Source organism: Sapajus apella, unplaced genomic scaffold (genome assembly GCF_009761245.1).
Source record: "Sapajus apella isolate SASKATOON/1434 unplaced genomic scaffold, GSC_monkey_1.0 scaffold52, whole genome shotgun sequence".
In the NCBI taxonomy this organism is placed as follows: Eukaryota; Metazoa; Chordata; class Mammalia; order Primates; family Cebidae; genus Sapajus; species Sapajus apella.
In genome coordinates, this window is record NW_022436992.1 from 10,188,125 (window position 1) to 10,201,093 (window position 12,969).

The window sequence follows — 12,969 nt, forward strand, 5'->3', positions numbered from 1 at the left end:
TATACTTCGCAAATTAACAAAAATAAATGTTAAATATTAATGAAGTCACAGTTGAATTGAATGAGAAATAGTAAAATCTTCAAAATCCAGAAAATATTTATGCATTTATGCATTTATCCAACTGAGGAGAAAAACTATATGCCAAAAATTGTTCTCATAATGTAAACAAGACTGTAAACGATCTCTGTCCATGTAAATGTATGGTGCATCAGCTCAATGGTGCATTGTGCTTCTATATTTGTGATCAGTATGATGAGTACTGTACAGAACTATGGGTTAGTATTAATGATAAAATGATAACTGAAAGGGGCAGAATATAAAATACTTGCACTTATGACTTGACCCAGGTAAAATATGAATGCCTGCTAAGAAACAAAACATAAAGAAAAAATGAAAAATCAGTGTACTCGCTATGTTAGAACTTCAGGGTTCCATGTAATTTTTAAGATTATCTTCTCTTAAAGATGAAATTGATTCATTTGAATTTTAGAACAAATATTTGCTTTATAAAATAAATGGAAAATGATTGGGCAAGTTGTAATGATCACCATTTTCTTCTACAGATTGTAGTGGAGGAGTTCCTAGAGGATATAAATAACATCCTGAACTCAGGTGAAGTGCCTAATTTATTTGAAAAGGATGAACTGGAGCAGGTTTTAGCGGCCACTAGACCAAAAGCAAAAGAAGTAGGAATTTCCGAGGGGAACAGAGACGAGGTAGGACATGCCAGAGTCATTATGTGGCTTTGTCACAAAAAGTTTCCTTCACCTTTTACTTAACCATTCATACATCCCCTTAAAGGGTCCATGAATAGAATTTTTTTCAATATAATTGGTTTCCTTTGTATTCTATGTATTTTATTTTCGATATTTAAAGCATTGGTTCACCAGACTTACAGAAAGTTCTGTCAGAAGCAGAAAACAGAAATCCCACTGCCCCACAGAGGTCATAGTCTTGTCCAAACTGGCTAGCCTCCCTTACTTCTCTTTAAGCACCAGTTGATTTCACACACTGCAACGTCCTGCCTGTAGAGGGCTGAAGGCATGAGCCTAGTATTGATGCCCTTGCCTAGCAGCAACATTACGACACGGCAAAGCAGAAATGCGTTTTCTCTCACTGTCTCGGGAACATTGCGGCTGCTCTTCATTTCCATTTCTCCAACACGATAATAATCCCATGCACCGTTACTTGTTCACCCTAGCTTTTTTCCTTGTTTCTATACCTTCTTTAAATTTCTGGCTGTTCTTTCTCATATCTTTACTATTTCCCTTTGTGAGAATTTTCTCTACTGCTAGGTCAGAGATTATAGGTACAGACACAAGCCCACTTCTGCTAATGTAAGCACGAAGGGATTTTTTGTTTGTTTGTTTGTTTGTGATGGAGTCTCACTCTGTCACCAGGCTGGAGTGCAGTGGCACAATCTCAGCCCAGTGCAACTTCCGCCTTCTGGGTCCAAGCAATTCTCCTACCTCAGCCTCCCAAGTAGCTGGGACTACAGGAGCATACTACCACGTCCAGCTAATTTTTGTATTTTTAATAGAAACGGAGTTTCACCATGTTGGGCCAGGATGATCTCGATCTCCTGACCTCAGGTGATCCACCTGCCTTGACCTCCCAAAGTGCTGAGATGAGATTACAGGCGTGAGCCACTGTACCTGGCCCAGGAAGGGATTTGCTAAAGGGATATCGAATCATTGGAAGAGCCAAAGAAAGAAATCCCAGACTTAACTCCTTGGAATGAATATAAAATGTACACTGTATAAGTCAATGATCAAGGAGATGGCTGCCTCTACCACAATCATTCCTGCTGAAGCAGGGAGCCACTAAACCAGTCAGTGTGCCTCTGCGTCAGCTGCCAGCTCCATAGGAAAGTGTCCTCTGTCACATCAGGAAGCAGCTGAAATCAGGAGCCACTTCCAGAGATAATAGCTCCAGGATTTTTCTAAAAGAACCAAGAACTGAACTATGCTTTGATACAGCAATCCCATTACTGGTATATACCCAAAGGAAAATAGATCATTCTACCAAAAAGACACATGCACCTGTATATTCATTGCAGCACTATTCACAATAGCAAAGACATGAAACCAACTCAGGTGCCCATCGATGGTGGATTAGATAAAGAAAATGTCATGCATGTATACCATGGAATACTGCACAGCCATTACAAAGAATGAAATCATATCCTTTACTGCAACATGGATGCAGCTGAAGGTCATTATCATAAGCAAATAATGCAGAAACAGAAAACCAAACACCACCTGTTCTCACTTATAGCTAAACACTGAGTACACATGGACATAAAGATGGGAACAATAGATGCCACAGAATACAAGAGCAAGGAGGGAGGGAGGGATGAAAGGGTTGAAAAACTACCTATTGGGTACTGTGCTCACTTCCCGGGTGACGAGATCAGTCATACTCCAAACCCCAGCATCACGCAATATACCTTTGCAACAAACCTGCATGGGTACCTCCAGAATCTAAAATAAAAGTTGAAAAAGAAAAAAAGCTTCCATACCATGCAACTTCTGCCGGGCTCTGCACCTGTAAAACCTGATGCTGTGCACCCTGCCCCTCTCCCAGTTGTCCTCTGTCCCACAGCAAAACTTTGTATGAATGGCCCTTTATTCAAAGGATCTCCTCAAGTACACGGATAAAGGGGAACTAAATCACATCCAGAACCTTAACTGCAATGGAGTTTGCAAAATGTCATTTTTAATCTTTCCAGACTGTGTGAGAGAAAGAGGTTGGAGTGAATATTGAACAAGAAAATTTACATATCTACTATGCTGACATTTTATATTTGATGTTGGGAGCCTCGGCTGCATTAGCCAACACTAATTTTCATTGTTGTTTAATCGTTGTTTTAAACTGAAAAAATCTCTTTCTTTTTGTCAGGTGTTTCAATACTTTATCAGCAGAGTGCGTCAGAAGCTGCACATTGTTCTCTGCATGAGCCCGGTTGGGGAGGCCTTTCGGTCCCGGTGCAGGATGTTTCCATCTCTTGTGAACTGCTGCACCATTGACTGGTTTGTGCAGGTTGGTGACATCCCAGGATATCTCTCTGAGAAGTTGGACTTGCATGACTTTAAAGGGGTAACACATTGTCCAAGAGTAACTCATGGGTACTTGTATTTGTATTAGCTTTAAAGCCTACTAGGAATTTATTCACATAGGGAATGGCCACGGCAATCATAGAACAAAGACAAAACAAAATTTGTAAAGGAAGAGAAGACCATTGAAGTTAGCAATGTGGCAATTATCTGTTGACAAGGTTTATTTCAATGGACGGTGGGGGAAAGGGTTCAAGAGAGAAGAGGGAAGAGAAATCTGTGTTATGATTATAGGCAACACGTTCGAGTTTTGCCCCAAAAGAAAGCAGAGAGATGGGGTAAGAGCTAGGGGACATGTGAGGTTAAGAGGGAAGTATTTTTAAATGTGAAACACAAGTAGCATGCATGTATGCTGATGTAAATGACCCAGAAAAGATAAATATATTGATGATGCAGCATACCAAGTTAAGCACTGTGGGACCAGTATCCTTGAGTAAGCAAGAAGGGATGAAATCAAGTCATCAGTGATGGTGCTGACCTGGTCAGGGACCATCCACAGCCTACTCCTGAGTAACAGGTGGGGAAGCAGAATATATGAGCACAGATGCAGGCAGGTGGGAAGATATGGAGGTAAGAGCTCATTGAAGTTCTGTTTGCATTGCTGTTATTTTTTAGTAATACGAGTAGCAAGGTCATCAGCTGAGAGTGAAGAAGAAAGACTGTCAGCAGTCTGAAGAAGTAGAATCAGGTGTGAAATTCTGAGGAGAGCACAAAACTGATGTATTAGGAAATGTAGAAGCATTTCTGGGCTGCACTAAGAGCTAATTATCTTAAATTTAAAGTGATACTAATCAGCAAGGTTGTGTGTTTTTCTCCAGCCATGCTCAGCTGCACAGTTGCAGGCATAGAGTAAAAGACTTGCATTTGACCAATGTTCAGGTGAGTTCAAAGAAGCAAGAGAGGAGTAAAGGAGTTGAGGTGTGCAGGACCGTAATTATAATGCTGGACATGAGGTCCCAACTATGTAACAAACAGAATGAGGACATAAAGTCCCTGTAACATATGTGATTTATTTAGGGAATTCTAGAGACACCCAATCATTAATTCATTCAGTCAACAAATATGTATTGAACAACTTCTGTGTGCATGGTACTGTGGAGACATACTGATCAGCAAATACAGACCCAGGCACCCCTCAAATGGACAGAGCCATTCAGTTCGTTAAGCACCATAGACATGTGTATGCGTTAGCTAGGTGAAGAGGGGACTGGGCAAGGAGGAGTTCATGAGAAATATGTTTTTCTCTTTCTTTTTCTTTTTTTTTTTTTTTTTTTTTTGAGACAGTCTTGCTCTGTCTCCAGGTGCCAGGCTGGAGTGCAGTGGCTCAATCTTGGCTTACTGCAACCTCTGCCTCCCGGATTCAAGCAATTCTCCTGTCTCAGCCTCCTGAGTAGCTAGGACTACAGGTGCGTGCCACCACGCCCAGCTAATGTTTGTATTTTTAGTAGAGATGGTGTTTCACCATGTTGGCCAGGATGGTCTCAATCTCTTGACCTCATGATCCACCCGCCTCAGCCTCCCAAAGTGCTCAGATTACAGGTGTGAGCCACCACAAGCAGCCCTAGAAATATGTTTTTCTTAGTATTAAACTGTATGTTATTGAAATGACACAACGGATTTTCCAGATTTTTTTCTTTATTTACAGTGGCCCAGAGAAGCACTTCTTTCTGTGTCAAAGACATTTTTCTCACAAGTCGATGCTGGAAGTGAAGAACGGAAAGAAAAGCTTTCCTTGATGTGCGTGAACGTTCACTTGAGTGTCTCCAGCATGGCAGAGCGCTATTACAATGAACTGCGCAGGCGGTACTACACAACACCCACCTCCTACCTGGAGCTTATCAATCTTTACCTGTCTATGCTGTCTGAAAAAAAGAGGCAGATCATTTCAGTAAGTTCAATATTGTCCATGAATATGTTGTTTTGCTTGAACTCAAAACTTCTGAGAATGCGTGGAAACTCTTTGCACTGTCTTACCTGTCAGAGCCCTGTGTTAGCCCATTATCACACTGCTTATAAAGAAATATCTGAGATTGGGTAATTCATAAGAAAAGAGATGTAATTAACTCATGGTTCTGCAGGCTGTACAGGAAGCAAAATGCTGGCATCTGCTCAGCTTTGGAGGAGACCTCAGGAAACTTTCAATCATGGCAGAAGGCAAAGAGGAAACAGGCACATCTTATGTGGCAAGAGCAGGAACAAGAGAGAGAGGGGGGTGGTGCCACAAACTTTTAAACAACCTGATCTCACAAGAACTCACTATCACAATGACAGCACCAAGTGGGGGATGGCATTAAACCATGAGAAATTGCCCCCATGATCCAATTACCTCCCACCAGGCCCCATCTCCAGCATTGGGGATTACATTTCAACATGAGATTTGGATGGGGATCCAAACCATATGAAGTCCTCTCCATCCTGACATGTGTCCCTGACAACCTAAAATATGACCCAAAAATGTTTCCTGCTCTTGGTGTTAGGGCCTTCTCCTTTCTCAATAATTATATTTTCCTTCTTTCATTTATGCAAGTATCCTTGACTCAGTAAAATGATATGGGCATCACAAGACCATCAAAGTTATGTGGTGAGCTAGTCATCTCTGTGGTGTTTAATACAGAGGAAAACATTTTTGTTAAGCAACAAAGCTAGTGTTAAAGAACATGTGTTAAAGAACATGTGTCAGTGGTTCTGACTAAGAGCAAGGGCTGGGTTATCAGCCAGACTATATACAGCCTATGTTCTGTCTCTAGGTGTGCAACTTTGAGCACATTAGTAACTTCTCTAAGCCTTAGTAGAAAATAAAGCTAAAAAAAATCTATATCTACCTCTTGGATTGTTGTGGAATTTAAGAGACTGTTAGTAAATTCCTGGAACTATGATCTGACACATATAAAATGTTCAGAAAATAGAAACTGCCATCATCATCATCATCATCAGGATATTAATATGACCTACAATTTACTACATTTTAAACACACTAAAAAGGGAAGCACAATATAGATATTTAAATTTTTTCAGAGGATATTTACCTGATAAAATGCTTGCTTCATGAAATAACTTAACCAATATTTTCTAAATCTGCCCATTTGAGCCAAGCTTTCTGACTCCCCTTCAAAAAACAGTTCTTCAGGGGTTGGATCCAAGATGACCGAATAGGAACAGCTCTGGAGTGCAGTTCCCAGGGAGAATGCAGAGGGTGAGTGATCACTGCATCTCCAAACAATTTTTTACTGCCCACAGATCAGGAGATTCCCAGGCAGAAAAGCACCACAGGTCTCCAGCATGGCTGTTGCAGCTGAACAGCAGGTCTCCACAAAAAAACTCACACAAATCTGGGCAATCTTTTCAACTAGCACCTGGAATGCTTTGGAAACAGAGTCACCCATTCAACTGAAAAAAAGGGGGCTGAATCAGGGAGCCAGGTGATGTGGCACAGCGAGTCCCACCACCGCAAAGACTAGCAATCTGAAATGCTCTGGATTGAAAGTTTCACAGCAAGCACAGCTGGACCTGAGGTGGTCCAGCTCTGTGGAGGGAAGGGCATCCACGATTACCAAGGCAGTCCACCATTACTGAGGCAGTCTACCATTACTGAGGTAGACTGCCATTACCGAGGCAGTTCTAACTATACCTCTATAGTTAGAACTATAAAACCACAAGGAAGTACACACAGCAGCTGGGCAGAGCCCACGGGAGCTCAGCAATGCCTCTGCTGGCAGACTGTGACTAGGCTATCTCCTCACTGTGCAGGGCATCTCTGAAAAAAGGCAGCAGCACATCAGGAACTTATAAATAAAGCTCCACCTTCCCAGAACAGAGAACCTGAGAAAAAAAGGCAGTTGAGTTCTACTGCAGCAGAATTAAACGTACCTTCCAGCAGTTCTGAATGGAACAATGGAGCTCACCGCCCAGCACATGAGCTCCTATATGGGACAGACCGTCTCCTCAAGCAATTCCCCGACCCCCGTATATCCAAAGAGACACCTCATAAAGGAGATCTCAGGCTGACATCTGGCAGGTGTCCTTCTGGGACAAAGATAACACAAGAAGAAACTGGCAGCAACCCTTACTATTCTGCAGCCACTGCAGGTGATCCCCAAACAAGCAAGGTCTAGAATGGACCTCCAACAGAGGGGCCGGACTGTTAGAAGGAAAACTAAAAAACAGAAAGAAATAAATAATTTCATCATCAACAAAAAGGACCTCCACTCAGAGACCCCAACCGAAAGTCACCAACTACAAAGACCACAGGTAGATAAATTACAAAGATAGAAAGAAACCAGCACAAAAAGGATGAAAACACCCAAAACCAGAATGTCTCTCCTCCTCCAAGGGATCACAACTCCTCACCAGCAAAGGAACAAGGCTGGATACAGAATTAGTCTGATGTATTGACAGAAACAGGCTTCAGAAAGTGGGTAATAACAGACTTCTCTGAGCTAAAAAAAAAAAAAAAAAACGTGTTTTAACCCAATGCAAAGAAACTAAGAACCCTGAAAAAAGGTTTGACAAAATGCTAAAGAGAATAAACAGCTTAGAGAAGAATATCAATGAATTGATGGAGCTGGAAAACACAACACAGGAACTTCACAAAGCATACACAAGTTTCAATAGCCAAATTGACCAAGCAAAAGAAAGGATATCAGAGATTGAAGATCAACTCAACAAAATAAAGCAAGAAGGCAAGTATAGAGAAAAAAGAGTGAAAAGAAATAAACAAATCCTCCAAGAAATATGGGATTATGTGAAAAGACGTAATCTACGTTTGATAGGTGTATCTGAATGTGATGGAGAGAATGAATCCAAGCTGGAAAACACTCTGCAGGATTTTATCAGGAGAACTTCCACAACCCGGCAAGCCAGGCCAATATTCAAGTCCAGGAAATACAGAGAACACCACAAAGATATTCTTCAAAAGAGGAACCTCAACACACATAATCATCAGATTCACCAGAGTTGAAATGAAGGAAAAAATGCTAAGTGTAGGCAGAGAGAAAGGTCAGGTTACCCACAAAGGGAAGCCCATTAGACTTACAGCATATCTCTCAGCAGAAACCTACAGGCCAGAAGAGAGTAGGGGCCAATATTCAACATCCTTTAAAAACAGAACTTTCAACCTAGAATTTCATATCCAGCCAAACTAAGCTTCATACGTGAAGGAGAAATAAAATCCTTTACAAACAAGCAATTGCTCAGAGATTTCATCACCACCGGGCCTGCCTTACAAGAGCTCCTGAAAGAAGCACTAAACATAGAAAGGAACAACCAGTACCAGCCACCCCAAAAATGTACCAAATAGTAAAGAGCATTGACACAATGAAGAAACTGCATCAACTAATGGGCAAAGCAGCCAGCTAGGACCAAAATAGCAGGATCAAATTCACACATAACAATATTAACCTTAAATGTAAATGGGCTAAATGCCCCGATCAAAAGACACAGACTGGCAAAGTGGATAAAAAGTCAAAACCCATCAGTGTGCCGTATCCAGGAAACCCATCTCATGTGCAAGGATACGCATAGGCTCAAAATAAAGGGATGGAGGAAGACTTACCAGGCAAATGGAGAGCAAAAAAAAGCAGGAGTTGCAATCCTAGTCTCTGATAAAATAGACTTTAAACCAACAAAGATCAAAAGAGACAAAAGGGCATTCTTTTTTTCTTTTTTATTTTTATTTTTATTTTTTTGAGATGGAGTTTCGCTCTTGTTACCCAGGCTGGAGTGCAATGGCGCAATCTCGGCTAACCGCAACCTCCGCCTCCTGTGTTCAAGCAATTCTCCTGCCTCAGCCTCCTGAGTAGCTGGGACTACAGGCGCACACCACCAAAAAGGGCATTCTTTAATGGTAAAAGGATCAATACAACAAGAAGACCTAACAATCCAAAATATATATGCACCTAATACAGAGGCACCCAGATACATAAAGCAAGTTCTTAACCTACAAAGACACTTAGACTCCCACACAATAATAGTGGGAGACTTTACCACTCCACTGTCAATATTAGAAAGCTCAATGAGGCAGAAAATTAACAAATAGACCAATAAGAAGGGCTGAAGTTGAGGCAGCAGTTAATAGTCTACCAACCAAAAAAAGCCCAGGTCCAGATGGGTTCACAGCCGAATTCTACCAGACATACAAAGAGGAGGTGGTACCACTCCTTCTGAAACTATCCCAAATAATCCAGAAAGAGGGAATCCTTCCCAAATCATTTTATGAGACCAACATCATCCTGATACAAGTTAAAACCCAGCAGAGACTCACAAAGAAAAGAAAACTTCAGGCCAATATCCATGAAGAACATAGATGCAAAAATCTTCAATAAAATACTGGCAAACCAATTGCAACAACACATCAAAAAGCTTATCCATCATGATCAAGTAGGCTTCATGCCAGGGATGCAAGGCTGCTTCAACATATGCAAGTTTATAAATGTAATTCACCACATAAACAGAACCAAAGACAAAAACCACATGATTATCTCAATAGATGCAGAGAAAGCCTTCCACAAAATTCAATAGCCCTTTATGCTAAAAGATCTCAATAAACTAGGTATCGATGGAACCTATCTCAAAATAATAAAAGCTATTTTCAACAAACCCACAGCCAATATCATACTAAATGGGCAAAAACTGGAAGCATTCCCTTTGAAATCTGGCACTAGACAAGGATGCCCTCTCTCACCACTCCTGTTCAATATAGTATTGGAAGTTCAAGCCAGAGCAATCAGGCAAGCAAAAGAAATAAAGGGTATTCAATTAGGATATCCTTTTTTCAAGGAGAAAGTCAAATTGTCTCTATTTGCAGACGACGTGATTGTATATTTAGAAGACCCCATCATCTCAGCCCAAAATCTCCTGAAACTGTTAAGCAACTTCAGCAAAGTCTCAGGATACAAAATCAATGTGCAGAAATCACAAGCATTCCTATACACCAATAACAGACTTAAAGAGAGCCAAATCAAGAACAGATTGCCATTCACAATTGCTACAAAGAGAATAAAATACCTAGGAATACAACTAACAAGGAACGTAAAGGACCTCTTCAAGGAGAACTATAAACCACTGCTCAATGAAATAAAAGAGGACAAAAACAGTGGAAAAACATTCCATGCTCCTGGTTAGGAAGAGTCAGTATTGTGAAAATGGCCATACTGCCCAAAGTAATTTATAGATTCAGTGCTATCCCCATCAAGCTACTTATGACCCTCTTCACAGAACTGGAAAAAAACACATTAAACTTCATATGGAACCAAAAGGGCCTGCATAGCCAAGTCAATTCCAAGCAAAAAGAACAAAGCAGGAGGCACCACACTACCTGACTTCAAACTGTACTACAAGGCTACAGTAATCAAAACAGCATGGTACTGGTACCAAAACAGAGATATAGACCAATGGAGCAGATCAAAGTCTTTGGAGGCAGCGCCACACATCTGCAACCATCTGATCTTTGACAAACCTGACAAAAACAAGCAATGGGGAAAGGATTCCCTGTTTAATAAATGATGTTGGGAAAACTGGCTAGCCATGTGCAGAAAGCAGAAAGTGGACCCCTTCCTGACACCTTACACTAAAATTAACTCCAGATGTATTAAAGACTTAAACATAAGACCTAACACCATAAAAACCGCAGAAGAAAACTTAGGCAAAACCATTCAGGACATAGGCATAGGCAAGGACTTCATGACTAAAACAACAAAAGCATTGGCAACAAAAGCCAAAATAGACAAATGGGATCTAATTAAACTCCAGAGCTTCTGCACAGCAAAAGAAACAATCATTAGAGTGAACCAGCAACCAACAGAATGGGGAAAAAAATTTGCAATCTATCCATCTGACAAAGGGCTAATATCCAGAATCTACAAAGAACTAAAACAGATTTACAAGAAAAAAACAAACAAACCCATTCAAAAGTGGGCAAAGGATATGAACAGACACTTTTCAGAAGAAGACATATATGAGGCCAACAAACATATGAAAAAATGCTCATCATCACTGGTCATTAGAGAAATGTACATCAAAACCACATTGAGATACCATCTCACACCAGTTAGAATGGTGATCATTAAAAAATCTGGAGACAACAGATGCTGGAGAGGATGTGGAGAAATAGGAACACTTTTACACTGTTGGTGGGAGTGTAAATTAGTTCAACCATTGTGGAAGACAGTGTAGCCATTCCTCAACGACCTAGAAATAGAAATTCCATTTGACTCAGCAATCCGTTACTGGGTATATATCCGAAGAATTATAAATCATTCTATTGTAAAGACACATGCACAGGCATGTTCATTGCAGCACTGTTTTCAATAGCAAAGACCTGGAACCAACCCAAATGCCCATCAATGATACACTGAACAGGGAAAATGTGGCACATATACACCATGGAATACTATGCAGCCATCAAAAATGATGGGTTCGTGTCCTTTGTAGGGACATGGATGAACCTGGAAAGCATCATTCTCAGCAAATTGACACAAGAACCGAAAATCAAACAATGCATGTTCTCACTCATAGGTGGGTGTTGAACAATGAGAACACATGGACACAGAGAGTGGAGCATCACACACTGGGGTCTGGTGGGGGGGACTATGGGGGAGACAGCGGGGGCTAGGGAGTTGGGGTGGGATAACATGGGGAGAAATGCCAGATATAGGTGATGGGGATGGATGCAGCAAACCACATTGCCATGTATGTACTTATGCAACAATCCTGCATGTTCTTCACATGTACCCCAGGACCTAAAGTGCAATAAAATATATTTAAAAAAAAGAAAAACAGTTCTTCCCAGGTGTCTCCTTCACCAGATACCACCCCTTTGATTATGGTCAAGAGTTTTCTACCACTGGGAAGTAGGGTTTGAATCTAGCAGACAGAGCTAGGCCCTCTGGACCTCATCTCCCTAGGGGGCCTCAGCCCTGCTGGCTAGAGCAAACAAGCTCCCAGAACTGCAGCCTCCAAGGATTCACATCTGAACCTGTTTCTCACTAATTCAGCATACTACCACAGAGAATAAAAACAGTAGCATGTGGTCCTCACTCTCAGTGAACCACAGCCCAGTGATGCCTCGCTGCTATGGCCAGAGGGCATGGATCCAAACAACTGTGATGAATGTCATGGCCATTCCTAGAGTTCCATTACCTGAACATTTCCCACTTTGTAATATGTTCATAACCTGAGTTATTACAAACTGATTTACAAATTCTGTCGATGTAAAAGTCTAATACGTGAGTAATATGTGTTAAATACTGGTAAACCTAGAGTTTATAGTACTCATTTTAATAGAAATTTTCATTGTCACTTAGGCACGAGATCGGGTGAAGAATGGTCTCACCAAGCTACTAGAAACAAACGTACTAGTAGATAAAATGAAATTAGATCTTTCAGCTTTAGAGCCTGTGCTTTTAAAAAAGTCACAAGATGTTGAAGCCCTGATGGAAAAATTGGCAGTGGATCAAGAAAGTGCTGATCAGGTATGCTGCATTTCCTGAGAATGTAGGAAAGGCTTCAGTCAGCAACTCATCGCTTATGTGCAATGAGACATGATTGGATTATTTTATTATCTATGCCATTAAAATAATTAAGTGATAGATTTAGCAAAGATTTTTTTAGCAATTTAGCAATGCTTTTAAGTTATGAAAAATCTCCCTTTACTAAATCAGCTTGACTCTGTCCCCAAGAATTGTTGCAGCCCAATGAATGGGACAGAGAATTATGAGAAAAGCACCATCTACAAATATAAAGCAGCTATTCTGGCCAGGTATGGTGGCTCACGCCTGTAATCCCAGCACTTTGGGAGGCTGAGGCGGGCAGATCATGAGGTCAAGAGATCGAGACCATCCTGGCCAACATGGTGAAA

General features: G+C 41.0%; 1 protein-coding gene across 2 annotated transcripts in view; it reads left to right on the forward strand.

Annotated features, from left to right (window-relative positions):
- Positions 1–12,969, forward strand: part of DNAH6 (dynein axonemal heavy chain 6) — a 297,682-nt gene that overhangs the window by 172,508 nt on the left and 112,205 nt on the right. For both annotated transcript variants that reach the window (XM_032243483.1, XM_032243484.1), the window contains 4 exons: positions 564–716; positions 2,902–3,042; positions 4,762–5,004; positions 12,416–12,583. In XM_032243483.1, coding sequence (XP_032099374.1) covers positions 564–716; positions 2,902–3,042; positions 4,762–5,004; positions 12,416–12,583 — 705 coding nt within the window. The remainder of the gene's footprint in view (positions 1–563; positions 717–2,901; positions 3,043–4,761; positions 5,005–12,415; positions 12,584–12,969) is intronic.